Genomic DNA, 25,590 nt, shown 5'->3' with positions numbered 1-25,590 from the left:
GTAGAGTCAGCTGTCTTAACCGCGGCTTGTGTACTGCATCATTACTGTCTGTTCCCCTTTCGGGCTTGAACTGATGGTAAAACTAATGACATTATTTACTGTCTTTACATTTATTTTGAAAGATGAAGCTGTGATTATGGTAAGGGGCGTTACATTTCCGACGAGTGCTTGCGGTGTTCGGCCAATCACAATGCACTGGGTCAGCTGGCCAATCAGAGCAGACTGCGCTTGTCGGAAGGAGGGACTTTGTAGAAAACGAAGCGTTTGAGAGAGGCGGGGCATAGAGGACCTACAATAATGTACAGTATTTGAAAAATAATGTGTTTTTTGAACATTAAAGCATGTCAACATATTCTGTTACACCAAATACACAAAATAATGATCTTTAAAAAAGCATCATATGACCCCTTTAATAGCTTTCAGTGATTCATGTTGTTGTTGTTGTTGCATTCGATTTAATAATATATCACATGTAATGCAACACGAACAAATATATATTTATTCATTTGTATTAACGTTGTTTTATGTAACCGGTTTTTCTGATGACAGCATCTGAATAACCGGTTTTAGAAGCATAATTAGATGCAACAACACAGTAAAAGATCTTATTTTGTTTCATTTTGGACACAATGGCATACTTTTCAACTGCTTTCACTCATTCATGAGTGTTTTTGATTCGCTGAAAGAACCTCCTCGGAGTCCTTTTCCCGGATATCGAGCTGCACGTGTGGTCATATTTTGACAGTATTTAGTAGTTTTACAAGTGTAATTTTGCTTTGACACCTGTGGGTGTAGTCTTTCCTCAGGTAATGATGTTGAACTTCAGGTTTCCCTCACTATCTAAAGAGCTACATTATCTGTTATGTAGCCGATGTTGTATTCCCAGATGTCTTGAGGTTAGCCAACCAGAGGAAGTATGAGAGTCAGCAGGCTGATATAAACACCAACCCCTCGGTTTATTTTTAGAAATGAATTACTGAAAAGGGAAAGCATTTTCTCCAATGCCTTGACTTTCAGAGCTCCACGGGATGTGTGCATGGACTTGCATTTTAGCCTTTCAGACTTAAAGAGAAATTCCTAAGTGTGTGTGTGATCAACAGGGTATTTAGATCAAACTGTTTCAAGTTGAATTATAATGCCAAATCTGAGGAAGTCATAAATCTCTCTGTTCTGGTGCCATTCCCACTTTCTGTGCGTTGTTGGCTTTATCTGGATGGATGTAATGTCTTCCAAAGCATGGGAGTGTCTAGAGAAGAATGCTTTAAGGCACTGTTGAGTACATGAATAACAGGAAGAGTTAGAGAGTGAAATTTGAGATCATCAAGGAATGTTGAAACACAACAATAACCATATTTGATGCACTAAATGCTTCCATTTTGTATCAAATACAATTGTTTTATTACCCAAGTACATTAGACCAATATTTATCCCAGTTGGATGAATAACAGAAGTGCTGTAAAACCCTTTCAGCTGAGAATAAATAATGGACCTTTTTACGGACTGTGATGACAGATTTCCAGTTATTGATGTAAATCTAGCGAAGATTTTTATGTTGTTGTTTAAAAACGTATTCACATTTCTTAACATTCTGCCAGAAGAAATTTTTTTTAACACTGCTAAATTTGCACAATGGAAAATTTGACATCTTTCTCTCTTCTGACCACTTTAATCAACCTCTCTCTCTCTTTAAAAAAAAAAAAAAAAAAAAATCTCTATATTAGGGATGTAACAATTCACTCAACTCACGATTTGATTCACAATTTTTTTTAACAAAATGAGATTTTAGACAAATTATAAATTAAATGTGTCCTTTTATTATTGCTTGGACAAAATACTGTACGTTTCTTCTTTATGAAATTGAAATAAAACACTATAATACACTAATATAGTACTTGTAAATTATTGCTCTTTTGTTGGTTTTGATTGCTTCTATTGTCCTCATTTGTTAGTCGCTTTGGATAAAAGCGTTTGCTACATAACAACATTTAAATATAATGTAAATAACAAAACTAAATTTTAAAACAAGCCCCAAATCAAATAAATAAGTAACACAAATAAAATAAATCTCTTCATATAAACAAACTAAGGCTTTGTCTGTGCTCTTTCCATTTCAAATTAGAGGCAACCACTGCATTTTAATCATGATCCAAACAAAGATGCTGCATACATGCAACATGAGCAGTTTTTAATCTAAATTACATTGTATAATTTCGAAATTTGAGGCAAAAACAGAATGGTTTGACTTCAGTTTTGTGAAACTATGCATACAAAATATCTGCATGAAACCGAAACAGCAGACGAGCTGAATGAGAGGCAGATTCACTCTCTGCCAGCAGGTGGCGCTTAAATTATTTTCCTGGTTTCCGCTGTAAACAAAGCAGCGCTGCACTTATGAACTTTAATATGCATTATACAGAGGCAAGAGGAAAAGGAAAAAATACCATCGAAAGACAGCAAGTTCCCCTCAGACATACATTCATATAAACTCCTACCCCTAATTGAATCGCGATTTGTTTAGCATCTCAACTGATTTGAATGGTCACATATTTAATTCGATTTTCAACCGGCTCGCGGTTAATCGTTACATCCCTACTCTATATTTTCAATACTTTTTTTGTAAAGTCATAGAAATGCTATGGTGTATTTTTTTCTTTTTTTTTCTTTTACTATTGGAGCAAATAGAATTTTTTATATTATATTATATATTATATTATTATATATATATATATATATATATATATGTATGTGTATGTATGTTGTAGTTTCTGTTCACCACTATTGAAGTTTATCCAACGATTATTACTTCTGCTACTGAGAACCACAAATGTAAATAACAAAACTAAATTTTAAAACAAGCCCCAAATCAAATAAATAAGTAACACAAATAAAATAAATCTCTTCATATAAACAAACTAAGGCTTTGTCTGTGCTTTCCATTTCAAATTAGAGGCAACCACTGCATTTTAATCATGATCCAAACAAAGATGCTGCATACATGCAACATGAGCAGTTTTTAATCTAAATTACATTGTATAATTTCGAAATTTGAGGCAAAAACAGAATGGTTTGACTTCAGTTTTGTGAAACTATGCATACAAAATATCTGCATGAAACCGAAACAGCAGACGAGCTGAATGAGAGGCAGATTCACTCTCTGCCAGCAGGTGGCGCTTAAATTATTTTCCTGGTTTCCGCTGTAAACAAAGCAGCGCTGCACTTATGAACTTTAATATGCATTATACAGAGGCAAGATGAAAAGGAAAAAATACCATCGAAAGACAGTAAGTTCCCCTCAGACATACATTCATATAAACTCCTACCCCTAATTGAATCGCGATTTGTTTAGCATCTCAACTGATTTGAATGGTCACATATTTAATTCGATTTTCAACCGGCTCGCGGTTAATCGTTACATCCCTACTCTATATTTTCAATACTTTTTTTGTAAAGTCATAGAAATGCTATGGTGTATTTTTTTCTTTTTTTTTCTTTTACTATTGGAGCAAATAGAATTTTTTATATTATATTATATATTATATTATTATATATATATATATATATATATATATGTATGTGTATGTATGTTGTAGTTTCTGTTCACCACTATTGAAGTTTATCCAACGATTATTACTTCTGCTACTGAGAACCACAGAAATGTATTGGTCCAATCCATGTTTACTTTTAAATATATATAAAAAAAGAAAGAAAACAGAAATGGTTTTATTTCAGTAATTTGTCTACATCTCATTTGCTATAATTCAATTGTATTCTAAATAAGCATTTATGTGTTGTATTTTATATATCGGAATTAGGCCTGCAATCCTGCTCTGTATATCAATATTGGCATCAGCCATTGAAAAGCCCCTATCAGTTGAGCGCGTATTAAAGGCACTTTTCCCTGTGTCCTCTCCTGTCTCACAGCTGGAGTGTGTAATGCGTCTGGTGCAGGTGGGATGTGGTGTGAACTCTGTGACCTCTCGGTTTGCCCAGACACCTGCTCATATTGCTGCCTTCGGGGGTCATCCTCAGTGCTTGCTCTGGCTGCTGCAGACAGGAGCTGATATAAACAGACAGGTAAGACATCACTGCATTATGAGATTGTGTATGAGACACCTTTTTGAAGGCGAGCATGCGGAACTTCTTTATTTACATGGAAAAGTGAACAAACATGAAGTTATGCGAGAAAACGGAGCAAGAAGTGTTCCAAACAAGTGAAGATGAGGAAGAACTTGAAATAACACACATTGATTAGCAATGTCACAGCTGGCCACATGACTGTTTTACAGCAGCTTTAAATGTGATTCTTCTGATCAGAAATTTGACTTTGTACTATCCATTTCATATAAGTTATACTGTTGTTTTTTTCCCTCGAGTGTTACATAACATTAAGCTGTTAAGAATTTTAGCACTGAATAATCAATCATAATAAATTTAATGTAAAATATTTAATGTAAAATTATATTTTATATTTTTTACAGAAAACAACCTGATTAAGTTACCATGCCATATACAGTTAACAACTTTAAATAGTCTAACATTGCTTTATATGGAATTTTATTGTAAAATTATTTTTATTGTAAAAAATAATATCATAAAATAATTTTATTGTAAAATATCAAATATTTAACGTACAAATAAATATATATATTTTTTTACAAAAAAGTAAATAAACAAAAATGCTGCAGTAAGTGCCTGATTGAACAATTTGTCCCAGGAATTTTTTTCCCCCAGACCTGTTGCTGTCTGTGTTTCCATCGCGGTCTAAAGTACCGAGAAGAAATCGTCTGGTGATTTCTCAATACCAATTACGCAAATTTCGGACTTGGTCCTCGGTAGTTCGGACTTTGTAAGTTTGACTCAGGAGTGTGAACTCCCGCGGACGGGACGACACAAGTCCGGTAATTCTGCAAACAGCAGCGTACTTCATAACATCAGTCAGCTCACCTCGACTACTGCAATTTTCCTCACTGTATTTAGACGAAATATTAAACATCACTGCCATTTTTCGTTTTCATTTAAACATATTAATAGCCGCAGAAATTAGTTCAGGGAACGTACATAGCTACATTACAATGAAACGAAATATTATATCAAACAGTATTGCCTCTTCATTTTCATTTTAACATATTAATAGATTAATAGAATAAAGACAAAAGATTACCTATTAGATTTATGTTGACGCTGACAGCGGCAAATGTCAGAAGGACTAGCCAAGTTGAGGCTGCTCTCGTCGGGAAACATGAGCACTGAGCACCCGCTGATCGCCTGGAGCTCTGAAATCGCTGAAGCACATTTTCAAATAGGCGCTGTCGTTATAATTAAACCGCAGATTTGAGTTTTAAACAACTACATTCTCGCCTGAAATACTACATTTCATGACACAATAACAGTAATATTAAATAGAATAAATGGTGGTTGAAATACAATGCTGCATGAACTCAACCAATCACCATGTACAGCACCCAAGTCCCGCCCCCGAATGTTCCGGATCTTTGGAAAAAGTTTTTTTCTCGCTCTTATTCCATGGATTTTACTCCTTTCCCTCCACATTTAAAAAAATAAAAATTTTAATTTCAACAACGTCTTAACAGAACAAAATAGGCTAACTTAAACTGAACTGTAAGTCCTCACAGACTGAGACATTCATTTTATTCATACTATAACAGAGAAACAAACCGCCATACAAGACCATTAATCCAAATAACATAAAATAAAATACATTCATGCAACCATGAACAATGTAGGGGATTAAACAAAATCACACTTATTAAACAAATCAAATAATTTCTTGGCCTTATCACTTCTCATAATTTTTAGGATACATGGCAAGCTCCTTTTTAAAGACATTAAACTGGGGTGCAGTTTTCAAAATTGTACATTTGTGAATAAAGTATTTTAATATGAGAAGTAAACAATTTACAACAAAGTCTACACTTTTGCCCTCCAAATGTTCTCCAAATTTCACCATGTCCCAAGTAATAGATGGAAAAATACATATTCTTTGTTTAATCCAATTACATACTTCATTCCAAAATTAATTAGCCAAATTACAATGAAGAAATCAGTTCTGATAAATGTAGTTTCAGCATCATTATTACAGAATTGACAAATATTACAATCCACATTAAATCTTAATCTCAGAAAATCCTTCGCAGGATAAATTTCGTACAAAATTTTTAAATGCACTTCTTTATATTGTGGTGGAAGAGGAAATGGCAAATACTTGCATCTAAATTCATTAACTGATTTCCTATTGTTTACTTTTGTATAAATTTAAAGAAGAAACCAGTCCGATGTATAGTTGACATTTGAGGCTTAATACTATAGAAAAGCATAGTTTTTCAGTTAGTGTTTTCAGCTTATTTCCATTTAAAAATACAGCATGCAGTTGGATTATACTATGGTATAAACATCATTCAATGTAAATTGTGATAATCGTTATTAATAATCGCAATTACAATTTCAAGGGAATAATCGACAATTATGATTTTTGTCATAATCGTGCAGCCCTAGTGTCCATTGAGTAGTAATGTTCCTCCATCTTCAAATTAGAAGCGATTGTAAACGGAAAAACGTATAGCAAACTTGAAAATAACAATGTCGGGTATAATGGACTAACTCTTAAAACTAAGTGGAGTATAAACTCATCACTTTTAAGTAAACACGGGACTCATTTATGGCGCAGATAAAAGGTCAACTACTCAGTCCGCCATCTTGTTATACAATCATTTTACAATCATGAAAGTTACAATTTAATTATTATTTTTTTTTTATATAAGATTGGATGTTTTATTGTTTTTGTGAGCAGGGACTTTCTGAGGGGCACATTTTTACCCAGAACTTTATTTAGATCCTGGTTCCTGCGGTGGAAACACATCAAGAACCGGCCCAAAGTCCCTAGTTCCTGGGGAAAGTTCCGGCGGTGGAAACGGGGCTATTGTTGCCGTGCCAAATATGGTTAAAAACTGTCAATGATCCAACATTGCATTGTGTAGTTTTATTGTTAAAAGCTGTCAATTTTATGGTTTTTGCTAGTAAAAATTGTTGTTGTTTTTTTTACAGTGAACAACAGTAAAATGACATTCCTAACACATAATTGTATCATTTTCTTCTCATTTTTGTTTTGTTTTTAGTGTTATATTTTCTGCATTATTTTATTGTGATGTTTTGTCTGTATGTGTACGAGCATTGGCCGTATTTTATGGGCAAGCTATTTACAATGATTTCTGATTAATTTTATGGTTAAAAAGCAGATTTGGGTTATTTAGTAATAAATTGGTATATCAACATTATGTGACTTCATGAAACATTATGAGCTAAATATAAACGTAGGTCATGGTATTGTTTGAGGTGAATTACACCTTAAACAATACTACAATTTCCATTTTTGGTAAAAATGTAATAAGATATTTGAGCGTGCATTAGGTTCTGTAGTCAAGATTATGGTCATGCCAACCCCCACAGTTTTCACACATGAAAATATTTATGAAATTTAGCTTAAACATTTGCTCATTTTTGATGATATGCCAGACTCAGTCAGCCTTGGTTTACTGAGGCCCTGGGCCCTTTATGACTAGCTGTTTCACTGTGTTCATGTACTGTATCACTGTGTTTTCATGTGCGCAGAATATAGAAATCCCCATCATCAGCGTGTGAGCATATTTCTGATTATTCATGTATTCTCCGCCTCCACCATTCACTGGTGTGTTACAGCAGAGAAATTAGATTACTAGGCCATTGTTACATAACCAGTGGTGTGTTCTCCAAATATAGACTAGTTTCTCATCCCCGCTGGCTCAGGCAGATCAACATTAATGACTTAAGGGCATCGCCTGTCCCATCGACTCCTCTCTTACCCAGTCTTGTCTTGTACTGCTCGGAGGAATGTAGCTTGAGTGAAAAGCTGCCGGGCGTCAGTCTGACCCACATTCTTCTCCCATGAATCAGTGATTCTGTTGAAAGGTCTGCCTGATGCTCAGCGGCTCCTTTAAGAGTTTACTGTAGCTTTCTGTCAGGGTGAAAGGTTCAGCCGGCTGCTCCACCAGCTCCTAAATAAATGATGATGCTGGGCTGTGACGGAGAGATTGCACTTTCACTTCCAGCAATATGGTGATTGCTGCCGTATTCATCAGTCTGCAGACACTGGTGTTATTGTTAACTAAAACTGTTAGAAATAATTGTTGGTAATTGACAAAGTTGAAATAAAATAAAATATTAGATGGAAAACTTATATTTGAAGAACTTAATCTTGGTAAACCAAATTATAAATGTTGCCCTGGCAATTGACTAAAGATGAAGACTGTTTAAATAAGTTGAGAGAAGTTAAGTTAAGAGAAGTTCTAAGGGTGCTTTTACACTTGGTTCGCTTGCCTGGTCCGAACCCGAGTTCGATTGGACTGCGTCCATATTATTTTATTTGGGTCCGAACGACGTCGCAGAAGAAGGCGGCAAATGCATAACATTGCTCTCTGCACTTTTATATATTTAGTTTTTTTTAACCGTTCGTTTTGTTTACAAAGCTTCGATACGCCTTACGAATGTACTGCAAATGCTCTAAAGAATGCTGAAGGAATTAGAACAGAAATTAGATATACAGCTATATGTTTGCAGCGCGTCAGTCACGCTTGTCAGGAAAGTGAGTGAAACACAAACACACATCTTTATCAAATAATACGTCATTAATAGCGGTTCACTTCCGCGATTTGGTACGATTGCGTTCACATCAGCAGCGAACCGTACCCCAGACCACCCTTTTTAAGCGAACTCGGGTACGGTTCGTGGGTGCGCACCTGAGTTCGGAAGACAGCATTCACATCATCCAAACGAACTGAACTCTGACATCAATCGAACCCGAGTGCGCACCAAAAGTGCTAGTGTGAAAGCACCCTAAAATTACTAAAACTGAAATAAATTAAAGCTAAATAGAAAAATGTCACAATCATGACAGGCCTGTAGCACGAAGCGAGATGAACAAGCTCAGAGTTGCAGAGTAAGTTTTGAGTTGACAAAACCCGATAGCCAACCTGGTTTAGATCTGGTTCACCGAGCTCACAAAGCTCGATATAAACGTTCTCCATCAACTCAGAGTTTGCGATTAATTCTGTAGCGCGTGCACCTGAAAGTGTGACACGTGCAGCAAACAGCCAATCACACGAAACGTGGAGATGATCACCAAAGCGTCAGTTGGATTCACTTCTCGCGAGAGTTGCCGTTTTCTTGCCGTTCACTTTTCTGCTGAAGATTAAGAGATACCGTTATTAAAAATGTAATATGTAAATGTAAATTTTAATGCATTTACAAGGCAGGAATAAGCACTTGCACTGCAGCAAAAGTTTGGCAGCAGAAAGAAAATATTATGACTATGCAAAGGAATCAATTGAATTTATTTATATATAGTTTCACAAAGAACTCAAAAGGAAAACGCTTGAGTTTAAAGTCATTTTAATAGTTGGATATTTTAAAGCTTTTCTGTCTGTCTATATATATATTATTTAAATTCATTTAAATACGAAGCTTAAAATTAATTGCAACTTCATATAATAATATGAATATATTATATGAATTATAAACCATTACATTTAATATAATATAAATATAATAAATAAGTAGCTAAAATTCCTTGACTGTAAACTGCTTTAATTTTGGAGTAAGAGATAAGGGGGAGTGGCTTCATTGCGTCAGATATATGTCCCTTTGCTCACAGCTCATTGGTCCAGTTTGGGTTTGCGATCTCTAACCCAGATTCCCAGAATAAAACCTGCTCCAGAGCATGGTGGCCGTGTTGTGTAAGTTACCATCTTCTTGAGCCTGAAAACTCAGAGTTTGCTCAAACTAAACGTGAACTTACCTGGGTAAAAACTGAAACTGGCTTTGTGCTACAGGCCACTGCTCCCAGCTGGTGCTTTACATTCTCTGTGTGTTTTGTAGGATTATGTTGGAGAAACCCCCCTCCACAAAGCGGCCCGTGCTGGCAGCATCGACTGCATTAACACGCTCCTGGTCCAGGGAGCCAAGGCAGAGTAAGTCTTCTCGAACTGCTGCTCTCTCTAACTGTATCTCTCTCTTCCCTTACATCAACCCCACTGGTGCTTCATTTAAGAAGGGCTCCATCAAAACCGAAACATTGATTCTCTTGATTATAAGGCTTTTATTTCATTTCTTCCACTGCAAGATAATATGGTCAACAAAAGACACTTATAGTGAGACCGTTTTGAACCGTCTGAGATTTCCCTGCCCTCCTCTATAAAAACCGATGAACCCTATTGTCCTGCGTGGTAGAAATCTGACTGGTTTTCAATCTCACAATTTTACTTGATTTTAAAACCTGCATGCATGAGTTACAAATAAAAGAATATCAACTATCATTTTATTTTCTAATTTTAATGTTTGTTTTTAACTGATAAATTAAAAACGAGTTTGTGATTTATGTAGGAATATTTTGAGGATAAAACATTTTAATAGAATGCCCATTTTTAAATGATACTAGATGACATTTTTATTCAGAAAATATATTAATGGACATTTAAAAAAAAGGCATCTCCTGAAATAATTTTAGAATTTTTATCATAGTAATTTGAAAGGCTCTATATTGCTTTTATTGTTGTTGTTGTTATTGTTAGTTTATATGATCTATTTTTTGAATGTTGACTTTAGACAACATTTTTAAAGTTATTGTAAACATTATATTGAAAGAATATTGATTGAATTGATTGAGTAATGCAGTTTAATTGTTTTTTCCATGAATATAGCCATTGCTGCATTAATTAATTAAAGATTTAAGCCATGAAACAATTCTACTACAATTTGTACCTACAGACAAATGTTGAATAAATGGATGTTTGGAAGTACAAAAAGTTGTACACTTCTGGATCGAAATAGGCATGTTGTTATTATATTGCTATTACTGCAAGTTCCCTTATAATGTTTTTAAATTAAGAGTTTTTTTTGTTTTTTTTTTGAAGAAATTTTTAATTTACGTAAATTGATTCATCCTGACAGGGTAACAAAATATTATAAACATTAATGAATTATGTATCATGAACTAACAATGAACAGCATTTTTGCAGCAATTATTAATTTTAATTAAGTTAATGTTCATAATTATGTTATTGTTCAATGTTAATTTGTTTGTTGATAGTACATTGAATAATTATACCGTTTGAAATGTTAATTTAGTACATATTTTGGTATATGTAAACTTGAACATTAACCAACATTTATTACGGAGTGTCTATTTACACTAACTCCGCCCACCAATGTGGGATTGGGTTAGTCAACACTAGAAAAGACGGTTGTGAAACATCAGTTCCAGTGGCGTAAATGGTAAAGCGCGGGCTTTTTACGCGATCGACCCGAGTTTCGAATCTGCCTTTTGCTGAACTTTTTTTCCCTCCCTTTTCAAATCTTTCAAATCAAATCAGAAAGGCATTTATTTTCAATAAAAATTTGAAAATAATACAAAATTTGAAAATAATTTATCGGGTAGGTGTAGGGAGGGATTTATTGTCCCAGTAATGTGGCAGCCATTTAATAATTTGAATTAAAATGATCATTTGCACTCAATACGTTATTATTGCTTACTCTTTTATAATGTACTACAATACTATAAATAGCATATATCACTATTTACACTTAGCGCAAATAGCTGCTGCCAATTAATAAATGCTGTTCTTGTATTGTGCATTGTTAGATCATGATTACTAATTGAATCCTAGATTCAATGTGGAACTTGTGTCCTGTTTGTCATCCAAGTTAAAAATGTGATTTTGAAAAGTGACCTAATACACTCAATCCATTTTGAAATGTATTTTGATGGAGCTCTTCTGAAATCTGTGACCAGATTTGGTCTTACTGGCTTAATTTTGCCTAAATGTGAAATGTATTCTGAATTCAGTAATTTGATAATCTCTATCATGTCTTCTATAATCCCCTGTGAAGTGCGGAGGTAATATCCTTTTTGTTCCCTTCACTTTTTGATTTTAAATGTGTTGCCTTTTCAAGGTTGCGAGCTGTTGCACATTTCCTCATAGCTCAAAAGCAAACAACAACTAATGCTGTTTTAAATTGTCCTTGGTTGCTAAGGTTTTTTTCCTTGTTGGGAGATAAAATGAAATGAAGTGTGAAAGACCCCATGGTATTCTGGGGGAAATTGAGCTCCATTCAAAATGTCTCTGCAGTGTCATTTTATGGCTAGTAATACATTTCTAAGTTATTTCTAGCATTCTAAAGCTTGTATTCTAGCAAAACATTATCTGAAGTTGAACAAAAAATAATGCAAGAAAACACACAAACAGCTCTATTTGATTTTTAAATTTTGCAAATAGAAAAACTAGGCATGTAGTAGCCATGTAGTGTTCATCAAATGCTGGGGTGTCCAGTCCTGCACCTAAAGGGCCACTTTCCAGCAGAGTTTAATTTATGCCTGCCAGAACACACCTTTTTGGTAATCTTAAAAACCTTGAGCTGCTTCATTTATAAAACACTATGTAGAAAAAAATGATTCTTCCTCTGTTAAAAATTATTTTTAAAAAAATGACTAAATAAAAATACCAATAAATAAAAATAATTAATAGCTATTTCCTTTCCCGTATTTTAAAATCTGGAACTTCAGCTAACAGGATTTAAGATAAGTTCATTTGATCCTTCCCATTAATGGCACAGCACATAGCACACAAACATCACAATAGTCCTCTTCACAATATTACCAATATGATACATGCACGTTTAGAAATATCCTTAGTAGAAAACCAGTAATATGATTTTTATTTTAGTTTTTTCAAAATCTGCATGGGGGGGGGGGAAATGCAAAACTGGATGTTTTATCGGTTTCCTCCCTACATATGTCTAGTGTTTACTTTAATTGATTTCTTGAGATCTGAATCCAGCTGATACTTCTCCTTATAGGAACACGTCAGCCACCGATGAAAATATTCTCTTGACAGCAGCACCATAGTCCTACCTTAAAAGTTGGCAAAAGAGCACCATTTCATTGTGATGTCCAGAAATTATATTCCTTCAAGATCTATTGGACTGAAACCAAAATAATGTGAATGGCATGGAGAAGACATAGGAACTTAATATTGCCCTAATGTATTCCCAGCAGACTAGAACTAGATTTAAAAAAGGCTTATATTCCGCTTAATGTTTTAAATGTCCTATATAAATTTCCTGAAGAAATGAAGAAAGTGAGAATGGACCCCTTTTGAATCCTTTGGAATCAGATTCACAGTCATCGGTTGTATCCATGTTTTTCTTTTTCCAATTGGACATCTCCAGACAGACTCATTCTTGTTCATGGCTTAATGGAAAGACTTCCCCATGTTTTAACTTGATGGATGGACACACTACATAAGTCTCTCACTGAAATCTTGATTCTTTCTTCACTGAAATGTCTTCAATAGTTTCATCTTCACCAGACATGTCCACTCTTCATGGTCTACCAAGTACAAATAGCCAAGTTCTTCGAAGAAATGTGCTTCGTCATATTTTCTTTCTTCTTGTTCCCTCTCCTTCTATGGTGCAGAAAGTTTAGCACTCCCTTGTCCTTTAAAACCCCCGGGGTCTCGTGTTGGTTTAACATAAACCTCAATCAATTCACTTTGTTCAGCTTCTAATGCTCTTTACCAGTGATGTACACAGCTTCAAGTGTACATTGTGTCTTTCTTTATTACCTAGTGGAGAGATTTCAGATAAAACATCCAGTTGAAATTACCCAATGTGCTTTATAAATTGTTTAAATGTCCTTAATGTAGTGTGGATTTAACTTAAGTAACTGAACTCATTTAACTCTGTGTAAATGTAACTCATTCAATTACCAAAAATACGCAGTGCCTTAATAAGAATATGATATTGCAACCATTGCCTAGACTTAACTCTAACATGTTGAGTCGTCTTTATCTCATGCAGACGACACGAGTCTAGCTGAAGCAAATACTGTTGCTTTTTATCATTTCTTGTCCCTTCAGTAAAGTAAAATAAATGGGGAAAATACTCAGTTTACTATAAACCATTTAAAAACATAGATCCTTTTGCACAGACTCTTATCACTTTGATTACGTTTTGTTTTGTTTTTTCTTCTCTTCTCTCATCATTCTCCCAAAGCCCTCGATCCATAAGTCTGGCAGGACTTATGTGGTTTATACGTGTGGTTCAGGTAGAATAATAGTAAAGGAGAACAGGGTAAAGCATAGGCTTAAATATCTGTAGGGTTTGCATTACTAGATCTTAATCATATGAATGGCATTACTAGTGTTTTGTTTTAACCTGTCTGCATCTTTTATTCTGAGACTTTGTTCATAGAGACAAACTGTTTGTATTTACAATGTCGCCTGTAGAATTTACCCTCTGATATATGATTACCCTATGATAAAACATGTTCTTTTATGAATCATCTGTCACCTTTGTCCTTATGAAAGTGGCATGATGACAAAAGAAATGGAGATTGCATTTTGTTAACTGTTACGGCAAAATTCTAGAGAACGTCTACACATCTCAATGTTTTTGCAGCTATTGAATTCGAAATGACTTGACTTTTTCAAGTAATCCTAGAAAAGGGGGAGAGCATTCCAAATAGACACTGCTGACTCACTCCAAGTTCCCTCAACGAAACTGCACTGTTGTGGCATTAGGAGTGTTCACTATCGCTCCCTTCAGTATCAACACACTGGCAAACTGTTGAGGTATTTCATGCGGTGATTGGTTTTACTGATAGGCCATTTTGTACCTAGAACTTTCAAAAGACAACTTTTTTTGTTTAAGTTTTAGATCTAGTTTTTGTTTTTGACCTGCATGCTTTGCTTAATTGTGCCCTTAAATCAATGCAGTTGATGTATATTAATTTTTAATTTTAATGTTTGTTTGTTTTTTTTGTAGACTAACCATAAGACGTATCTGTAGGACAGGTCTAATCAGTCCCTTCTTAGTCTCGTCCAGAGTAAGCATGGTTTGATGCTCAGGAAGTTATGCGTTAGGGCTCAACCAATGGAAAAGAAATTATGAAGCGAAAATAGAGAGTAGCAAAGCATATCAGGAATGAAGAAACAAAATGAATGCTTCCGTTTCAATATTTAAATAAAACATTTCACTCATTCGCCGAAGTGAAATTGTCATTTGTCACAGTGATATCTGTTCATACAGTACTGAACACCGAAATTACCAGGAAACGGTGGCAGACCTGGCAGGTCTAATGTGTGTATATAAACATATCTGACTTTCAATGGTAGAATATTGTAAGTTAAAGGGATGTTCACCCAAATATGCAATTTGTCATCAATAACCCATGCACCATATCCTTCCAAGCCTATTTGACTTTTTTGTTCATCTTCGAAACACAAATGCAGCCATTTTATTGAAATGAGATGTTTCTGTCCCACCATTGAAAGTCAATTCCACCAAAACATTAAATGCTTTTAAAAAATCCTAAAGAGATTGTGAAGTTTTTCTGAACAGATTTCATTTATCTATTTATTCACTTATAAACATTGATCAATGCACATACATAAAGAACATCCAATATGGTAAACGGAAGCTCAACCGTACATGCTTGATGCATGAGAATAAAGCTTGTGTGTCAAGCAAGCACATTTGAGCTTCTGTTTCCCATGCCATTTGATGAACTATGCATGTTCGTTGAGCATCAGCGTTTTGGTCTAATAGACTTTTAGCGGAGGGACCGAAATATCTCAGGTTTCATTAAGATGTCATCATTTGTGTTTCAAAAATAAACAAAAGGTTTGTAACATGAGGGTGAACTATTTTTTGAGTGAACTAACCCTTTAATGTGCAATTCCATAGTTTTAAATAAAATGAATGCCATAAAAGTAGCTGCATTTGCAATGTCACAATGCATTTAATACATTTTTTGTGAAAAATTTTAATTGTGTGAATGTATTCCAATCCAAACGTTTAACAAAATGTCGTTTAAAATTAATGAGAAGGATGAGAAGAACCATTATTTATATATATATATATATATATATGTTCATCTATATAGTCAAACTAAAGCAATTTATGAAGAACTACAAAAATAACAACTTAATTTCTAATTAAATACGTTTTGATATTGTCAGAGAAGTTCCGTATTGTCAATTAAAACGGTTGTAAATTCACCAGAATTGCACAGATTCAAATTCTGTAACATATGATAAACACAAAAAGGCTGAAAGATAATCTCTCTCAAAGATGATAAATGTGGAACAATTTCTGAATCGAGAAGCAGTTAGGAAGTCCGTGTAAAGCAATATTAATTATGATTTCTGAGTTTGTCTCCACAGAAAATGTTATTAACCACCCAGCCAAATGTGAATGATGAAAAACGGCATGTAAATAAACAAGTTATCAAAATCTTGAAAAAAAAAACGTATTCTCTGCTCTCAGATGCTGGGGGGTGTGTCCGCTGGCGGTGCTGAAACCACGCCCACTCGCGGAAAAGTTGCCGCCTTTCTCTCAACTGTCAAATACCGCTAACGGTACAACCTGAATGAATGCTCCCTCCAGCAGCTTCAGTGGATTTACACAGCCATCTGTTTTGTTAATTATTGCAATCAAGTAGGGCTAATATTCATTTACGTGACAAAGGCATAGCTAGCTAGCAAACTGTAGCCAATGTGTTGCCAAGTCTGCGGTTTTCCCGCGGAATTGGACTAACGTTACTTTAACACTGTTGCCGTGGGTTGTTTTTCATGTACGCGGGTTGAAGCGACCCCAATAACATGATATTTAGCCCCTGGAATGCGAATTGTACCGGGAGACCCGCCTCGAAATGCGATTGGAAAACCTGGCAATCATGAACGGTAATAACAGTAACTTGCGATTGAGCGGGCGAACCACTGATCATGCTAATGCGCTAAGTTACTAACGTTAGTTATAGGCTACACAAAAATGGTGAAACTATAGACTTTAACTCCACAATTCAGTACTATGTTACATAGCTTAGAGTCTTTGTAACGTGCAATAACTTTGGTATTTGTTATTTCATCAATAACGTTACGTTATGTCATTTCTAACATTTCTGTGTTTAGAAACAATTCCCTGAATTGACTTTACACTTAATTAAAGCTTGCAGTTTAGGCGAATGCAGCATATTAAAAAGCATAACCAAAATGCGTTTCTCTTGGTAGCGGTTTACTAAAAAAAAAAAAAACTCTATTCTGTACCACTGATCTATAATAGAGAATTATATTATCATTATGTATAGATCAGTGGTACACACACAGAATGATATTAACTCAGGATTCTGAAAACTTTGCAAGGGTGTATATCACCATACTGTCTTGATTTAATTAAATTACTATATAGCCAAAATACTAAAATATGTCTCAATTCAAAAAGCTAAATAAATATACATAACTTATGAACTGACACACTTCTAATTTAATTTTATTTAGATTATTAATAATAATGAGAATTAAGATGCAAATGTTTAACTTGAGTAGCTGTAACTAAATGTAAATTAATAACTGCATAGGTTTTCCTGTTCATGTATCTTTGACGTTTACATAAACTGAAATGATCTCTAAAGGTGCTAGAAATCTGATCTAACTCTGTGGACAATATATAAACAAAACAGTTTTCAGTAAATCTGACATTCTAAATTCAACTGACATCGTAGTTTCAGACATCTAATATCAGGGATATTACACACATGCAAGAATATTATATATACTGTTACTGATATTTCGAGTAATATATTATCTGTAATATTCACAATTATCGAGTTGTTTGCTGCTGCAATTGCAAAAAAAAAAAAAGATTTCAACCATCAAAGTAAAACTTACTATTTCATTAGATACCTAATACAAACTTTTTTATAATTCATTAAAGTAATGTTTACCAAGAATAGTTGCAATAGAGTTGTAATATAATTTATAATTTAAATATCTATTAGTGTTATCGGTACAAATTTAAAACCTATACATATCATAAGCATAAATATCATAAGCAGGAAATGAAACGGTGAACAAAATTATCTTAATTATATAAATATATATTTTTTTTCATGTGTATACAACAGAAATATTCAAGTCACTCACAGATAGTGACAGTGGATAGACTGTTAATCAATTGTCCATTAAGATCATTGTGTTTGTTTTGATAATGATTTCAGATTTCTTGCACCTAAGAGGTTCATTTTGAATTGACACCTGCCAGGATGGACACGTACCTTCTGAAGCGTTTGTAAAAATGTCGTTTTGACATCAGAACGTCCGAGAAGCATTCATATTTTTCTTCAGATTTGGGTAGGAATAAGTGGGGAGGGTCTGTTCAATGAAAAATGTTTTTTACTTTATTTGCTGGAAATTGTATTATTTTTAGATGTTTGATTTTAAACATGTGTTATGTGTTGGAATGAATGTGTGTATGGACTGTGGCCTAGTTAGAGTTTAAAAAAAACATGTCTGAACTCTGAATGATTATTGTGGTTTATATATTTTTCTTTAAATAATGAATACGTGAATGAACAAACCTTTTCCTAAAGCCACAAGCAAACCCCTTACTTGATGAATGTCACTCAGTGGTAGCGCATACAGGAAATAAGTTCAATTGCATAGTGTATTTAATGATTGTTACAGAATAATGATTGGCTTAAGTAGCTAGCACAAATTTCACACGGATTAAGATTCGTGAAAATGAGATGTAGGCTTTGAGTGACTGCCAGCAATTTTCTTCCTCTTTCCAATCAGAAACCACTTTAAGTGCTACATAGCACCATCTTTAAAGATATAGGTGCTATGTACCACCTTAACTACCCCAAAGTACCACTGAAGCACCATTACAGGTTCTTATAGGTGCTATATAGTACTTAAATTGGTTCCCCTATGATTACGAGCCAAAGAACCACTTAGTGGTGCTACAGGTGCATCTCAATAAATTAGAATGTCATGGAAAAGTTCATTTCAGTAATTCAACTCAAATTGTGAAACTTGTGTATTAAATAAATTCAATGCACACAGACTGAAGTAGTTTAAGTCTTTGGTTCTTTTCATTGTAATGATTTGGGATCACATTTAACAAAAACCCACCAATTCACTATCTCAACAAATTAGAATATGGTGACATGCCAATCAGCTAATCAACTCAAAACACCTGCAAAGGTTTCCTGAGCCTTCAAAATGGTCTCTCAGTTTGGTTCACTAGGCTACACAATCATGGGGAAGACTGCTTATCTGACAGTTGTCCAGAAGACAATCATTGACACCCTTCACAAGGAGGGTAAGCCACAAACATTCATTGCCAAAGAAGCTGGCTGTTCACAGAGTGCTGTATCCAAGCATGTTAACAGACAGTTGAGTGGAAGGGAAAAGTGTGGAAGAAAAAGATGCACAACCAACCGAGAGAACCGCAGCCTTATGAGGATTGTCAATTAAAATACAGTAAATTAACATACTTTCCAGAAGGCCAACAATTCACAAAAAAATTCTTATGAAGTATTCTAATTTGTTGAGATTGTGAATTGGTGGGTTTTTGTTAAATGTGAGCCAAAATCATCGCAATTAAAAGAACCAGAGACTTAAACTACTTCAGTCTGTGCGCATTGAATTTATTTAATACACGAGTTTCACAATTTGAGTTGAATTACTGAAATAAATGAACTTTTCCACGACATTCTAATTTATTGAGATGCACCTCAACTACCACAAAGAACTGCTGAAGAACCAATTTTTTTGTGTGTGTAGCCATGTGCTTATTATGGGAAGATTTCAACCTCTGCAGCTCTAATTTGGAGACCGGCAACTTGGATCATATTTCTTGATAACCAGTCACATTATAGCCTAGACGTCATTGAATTGCTTTTAGAGTTGTACGACAGCCAGACGCTGTTTGTGGATACCATAGAAATTAATGATACCACAAAATTTTCAGTTCTCTTACATAACTGCAATATTTTTCAGCTTAAACACTGAAATAGATCTATCAAAAACAAATGTTTATTGGTAAACTTGAAGATTAGTTGACAGGCTGATTTAGAGGAACACTAACTTGCTTTTCTGTTCTGCATTGGATTCAGTAATATTTTCTTAATGGCAAGCTGGACTGTGAAATGGTGTATAGTTAGTATAAATTGCTCTTATTAACCCCCGGCAGTTTAAATTGTAGTTGGTATAGAATAGTGTTAGTTCAAACAAATCTGATTCAGTTTTCGATGTTACATGTAATAAGAGTGGAGCAAAAGCTGGCAGTACTTTAAAACCCATACTGATACATTTGTTATAACAGAGAACATAACACAAATAAAAAAAGTGATTAAAACTACTCAACACATTATTGGTGTCTGTCAGAAATTATTTTGGATTATCTGAGGTAAGTCTGTGTGTATTTACTGTTATTGCGCTGCCAAGAGTCACATTTCTGTGTTCTCACTGCATTCAGGATAGAAGTGTTAGCAGGAGCTCCAGGGGTAAGTGTAAACGCTGTTATTTTGCCCTAGATTTTGTTCATTCATGTATTCTTTTTTCTTCACTGCAATAGAAAATGACTGTTGATGGCAAATACACACTCTCAATCCTTATTTCATGTCAAATTTTGAACAGGTGTGCATCTCACATGACCCATCAATGCTTTATAGTATCAACGTTCACCGTTCGATCAAATCCTTCTCTTAAAGAAGCCAGGATGTTGTTCTATTAAACTTCCTCTACTTTTTTTTTTTTTAATCTTTGAGTGTTTAAAGAAGAATTTCCTGATCGGGTCTTGTTTTGCCTTGACGCTTTTCTCTAAGCTGTCCTCTTTCAACCATGAAAATGAAGATTCAGCCAGCATAAAACCTATTGAAGATATGAGTCTCTCTTCACAAAAAAATAAAAATAAGGAAGAAATCAGAAGATGTTTTCCTTCATCTCACAGCTGTGGTCAGGCCACTCTTACTACAGATTGAAGAAGTCCTCTCTGAACGTCTGCATTCTTCTATATACAGTTATTGGCTTCTTATTGCCACTGCTTTTACCATGTTTATTCTGGTGTGGCGTTCATTTACTTTTTGTTTTACTTTTGGCACATTCAGATTTTAACTAATAGCATTATTTCACTTTAAAAATATGAAATGTTTTTATTAAAAGAATCATCTGTCCAGTTCATTTGTTGAATTGAAGAGAATTCCTGGAAAAATCAGTTGGCAGTGCCAAACCACTTTTCATTTGCCAGTCAGTATTGCCACAGGCAAATATTTACCATTGACTGGTGTAATCAAAATGTTTTGTATTCTTAATATCATGTTCTTTGTGTGTGTGCTTTAATGATTCTTCATTTTCTATTGCAGTCGAGACATCACAACATTATAAATGTTTATTTAAATAGATGTTCAATGATTTATCCAGTATTATTTAAAAAAAAAAAATGCCTTATGTTCAATGATTTATCCAGTATTATTTTTTTTTTCAAAAATGTCCAAATAAATTAAGGTTTTAAATATAGAAAGGGAAGTGTGTGTGTGTGTGTGTGCGTGCGTGTGTGTGTGTGTGTATGAGTGGTTTACAAACACTTGCCTTAGACCAGCAGTGTTAATGCACTAATTTTATCATTGCGCAGCATGAGGAACGCTAGTGGACTGACCGCCGCTGACCTAGCCCATACCCAGGGCTTTCAAGAGTGCGCCCAACTGCTTTCCAATGCCCAGAACCAGCAGCTCAATCAGCTTAACGGGTTCTCAGCCAATGGCTCTGTGTGCTTTGGGGACCGCAAGCTAATCCAAGAGCGTGGCATCCTTAATAGGGTTCCCAGCCGAAAAAGGTCTCTTGATTGCATGGAGTCTAATCTAATTAAAAAGGCCAGAACAGATGGTACGTCTTGACTGAATGTTTAAAGTTTGGTTTTAAAGACATTTGTATGATGAAGTTGGGTCACCACTTGCTAATGTCAAGGTGTCATTGCAGATCTCGGTTATCAGCCGATGAATGGAGTAAACGGATCCAGTGGAGAGGACCAGATGGAGAACATGCACATGGAGTTTGGCCAAGCGCTGAGTACCCCAGGTGGGAACAGACTCCTAAATGGATCCTTGCTTTTGGGGTCCAATGGCTACATCAGTCCAGAGCAGGACCGGGGGGTTCGAATGGAGAGCTCGTCCTCTCCAGTCCACAAAGAGTCAGAGATCTTCACCGTGACCTCCATGCAGATACCATGCCGTTGCACTAACTCCTATGCCTATTTGTAGGAGCATTTGCCTTGGCTTCATTTAAGCTATTTTGGTGATGTGTGTCTGGGAGGGAAACTGATTTAATTTGACACACATCATATGTATAAAACATCTGATCATAAGTTGCTCACACCACCCCGTCCTTTTAACGTTTGGTGGTATGCACATTGTTTTAAACTAAAATGGAGAAGGTGTTTTGAGTGGTAGAAGCAAATGTTGAGTTTTGTTTTGCACAATAACTTCCCTGAATGGCGTTTTAATTTTTAATTTTGATTCTATTGCATTCCAAGAGCAATTAAATGATTTTTTTCCCCTTCTCTCTAAAGTACTTGCATGATGTTATTAGGCTGTTTTTATGCCCTGAAATCTATACTTGGAAAGTATGTCTTAGTATGACACTTTCACAGCTTTTCCTGTGAATTGTATTTGCCCCACCAAATGCCTGACCTTGAGTTTTGTAACATAGTTGGATTTTGGTTTAGGCTGTTGGTTAATACTTTTGATATGAGTAGCCCATATTCTATTAAGTAGCAAAAAAAAAATCCAGGTTAATGCTTTTTTATGTAATGCCTGACCTTGAGTTTTGTAACATAGTTGGATTTTGGTTTAGGCTGTTGGTTAATACTTTTGATATGAGTAGCCCATATTCTATTGTTAAGTAGCAAAAAAAAAATCCAGGTTAATGCTTTTTTATGTATTATTTATATATATATATATATATATATATATATATATATATACTTTCTTATGTGGAGCACAAAACATGTTAGTTAGATTGACAGTCTCTGTCATATGTCACTTTCTTGGCACATTTTCTCACACAATGGAAGTGAATGGTGACATGGATCAGGGTTGCCAAGAGTTATAGGTTTTACTCATTACGTAAATTGTATTTGACTGAGATGCTGGACTGAAATATTTCACCCATTTTATATTCTACCAAATTTGTAAATGGCTAAATGGCTGCAATATAACACAGAGTGAAAAATGTAAGGGGGTCTGAATACTTTCCGTACCCACTGTATGTGTATATATATATATATACATATATATATATATATATACATATATAATTCCATGTTGAAAATATAAAATATTGTGCATTTTATTTTCCTTTTTTTATTTCTTCAACATTTAACTCTCTAGTTCTGCCAAAGCATATCTTATCATGAATGTATAAAGTACATCTACAGCCCTTCGCTGTGCAGCTTTCATACGTGTGTTCTTGTAAGGAAGTCTAGGTGCTATTCAGTCACTTCTTTAACCTTTTTAAACTATATTAGGTTGTAGTTGTTTTTCTCTCTGTTGCTGTTATTACAAAGTCTGTTGAAGAGGGTCTGTTATTAGATTTATTGTATCTGCAGTCTCAAGTGTTTATCAGTCCGGAGGTTATTGTATGAGGGTAAAAGTTTTATTTATTTTTCCAGCTAATATAGGATTTCATATGTAGTGTAGAAAATATTTGCTGAACTGATTAAGTATGAGAAGTATGAATTGAGATAAAGGTGATTCGTTAAATGCATTGTACTTTCTATAAATTCATATAAAAAGTTTAATTTCACTCATATAGCATAACACATGATTGCCGATTCAGAATTACAAGGGACATCTCACTATAAGTGCTCATTTAAACACCGGCTATGTGTGACACATAGACATATTGGTCATGTAAAGTTACAGGATGCCTAAGATGGATATAAATGTAATTTCTATACTCATTAAATGTTCTCATTTAACAATCAACACTGACTCTTGAATTTGTACATATGAATAGTTTGTCAGAACATGTTAGCAAATCAAAAACCACTTGCAATTGTTAATTTGATACTGTTTATAAATTCTAATGCGGCACACATGTATCATCTATTGGTTTGCACCTTCAGTAACCTCTGGACTATTTTGCTGCCTCCACATATAACATAAATGAATTAAGCCATGTTATTTAAATCAAAGTGATATTAATTTATAAGGCAAAATGTTTAATGTCGAAGCTAATGCAGGGCAGTGTGCCAGTGCAATGTTTTTGTAGAGTTGAGTAATATCATGGCTTGAAGCAGGACTTGAGATTAAAGTTCAAATGTTCAGATATAATCGTAAACCGAACTGGATGGGTGATTTGTATGCACAAAAACTGATATGAACAATGTAGACCTGTTGGAAATTATTGTGCAAAACAAAAAACATTCAGTGAAGAATGAAGCAGCAAATCTTAATCTTTCTTTAATGAATTATAATTCATGTGTTCTCTTTGACAGCAGGACTCCCATTAAATGGACACTGCTATCCTGTGCAGCACCTCAGTGGAGGTGACCTGATGCATGAGAACGTAAATGGAAATGCAACCGAGGTTGAGAGTGATGATCATATTGGGAATGTGGGTGTTTCCTCACATCCTGGTTGCTTTGAAAACGGCCTTCATTTTGGGCATCATAATGGCTTCGGAGATACGGCTGAGAACATGGAGGACGCCAGCAGTCAGATAGAGCACCGCAAGTCAGTCAGTGTAGAGGAGCAGTATGACCACATCACCTTCAACACCATGCACCTCTACCATGGGTGTTAGGACGTCCCGTCCAGACTCGTATGCTTTTTATATATCCATATAGAATGTGCTTTAAGTCCATGTCCTTTTAAATGGACACTGTATTTGTACAAACCCGATTCCAAAAAAGTTGGGACACTGTACAAATTGTGAATAAAAACAATGCAATGATGTGGAAGTTTCAAATTTCAATATTTTATCTGTCCCACCTTTTTTGGAATGTGTAGCTCTCATGAAATCCAAAATGAGCCAATATTTGGCATGACATTTCAAAATGTCTCACTTTCAACATTTGATATGTTATCTATATTCTATTGTGAATAAAATATAAGTTTATGAGATTTGTAAATTATTCCATTCCTTTTTTACTCACAATTTGTACAGTGTCCCAACTTTTTTGGAATTGGGTTTGTATTTGTGTTGTTAAAAAAAGTGCAATCTTTTCTAATTTGGGTCATTTAATTGAGTTGGAGAATCCGGAGGCTGTTCATTTTTGATGCATTATTTGTAAGTACATGTATTGTATTAATTGTGCCTATACAATATAATTGTTTATTGACATCTCTTTCTTACATAGTAGTTAGAGCTGTGTGTGTGTGTGAATAAAATGGATGATGAATTGACTGAATCATTTGTATGGTTTTCTAACTCACAACCTCTACCTTATATGTTGTCTTGTAGGGAGTAGAAATTAGTGTAATGAGGAACGAGTTTTTATTGGTTTTACTGAACTATTTGATAGTATTTTGTAGTCCAAACACTTCTACACTGCCGTGCTCTCTTTACCGTGCCAATATCTGCCTTCCCTCCTGATTATTATCGAATATATGATTGCGGAAGTGACTAAAAACTGAACACATAACTGTTATGAAATCGCTTTTACGTCGGAGTACAATAAGGTCGTCGCTCATTGCATTTC

The 25,590-nt window shown here is 34.7% G+C and overlaps 1 protein-coding gene and 1 long non-coding RNA gene across 3 annotated transcripts in view; one reads left to right on the top strand and one right to left on the bottom strand.

The window, feature by feature from the left end:
* Positions 1-24,837, top strand: part of LOC107557924 (ankyrin repeat domain-containing protein 10-like) — a 27,685-nt gene extending 2,848 nt beyond the window's left edge. Inside the window, exons 2-6 of one of the 2 annotated variants that reach the window (XM_016241508.1) lie at positions 3,922-4,074; positions 9,928-10,019; positions 21,523-21,773; positions 21,867-21,965; positions 24,388-24,837. In XM_016241508.1, the coding sequence (XP_016096994.1) occupies positions 3,922-4,074; positions 9,928-10,019; positions 21,523-21,773; positions 21,867-21,965; positions 24,388-24,692 (900 nt within the window). In that variant the 3' untranslated portion in view covers positions 24,693-24,837. Of the gene's footprint in view, positions 1-3,921; positions 4,075-9,927; positions 10,020-21,522; positions 21,774-21,866; positions 21,966-24,384 lie in introns of both variants that reach the window. The other variant, XM_016241507.1, reaches the window with a different exon arrangement.
* Positions 4,871-15,683, bottom strand: LOC107557925 (uncharacterized). The gene is made up of 4 exons (XR_001605440.1): positions 15,672-15,683; positions 13,348-13,353; positions 9,991-9,993; positions 4,871-4,939 (listed from the first exon to the last, which is right to left on the bottom strand). It is a non-coding gene; the product is annotated as an uncharacterized lncRNA (long non-coding RNA).
* Positions 24,838-25,590: the final 753 nt, after the last annotated feature.

The sequence above is a fragment of the Sinocyclocheilus grahami genome, unplaced genomic scaffold, assembly GCF_001515645.1.
Source record: "Sinocyclocheilus grahami isolate Dianchi unplaced genomic scaffold, SAMN03320097.WGS_v1.1 scaffold624.1, whole genome shotgun sequence".
In the NCBI taxonomy this organism is placed as follows: Eukaryota; Metazoa; Chordata; class Actinopteri; order Cypriniformes; family Cyprinidae; genus Sinocyclocheilus; species Sinocyclocheilus grahami.
The sequence above is the reverse complement of the archived record's forward strand: the minus strand, read 5'-3'. Positions and strand labels throughout refer to the sequence as shown.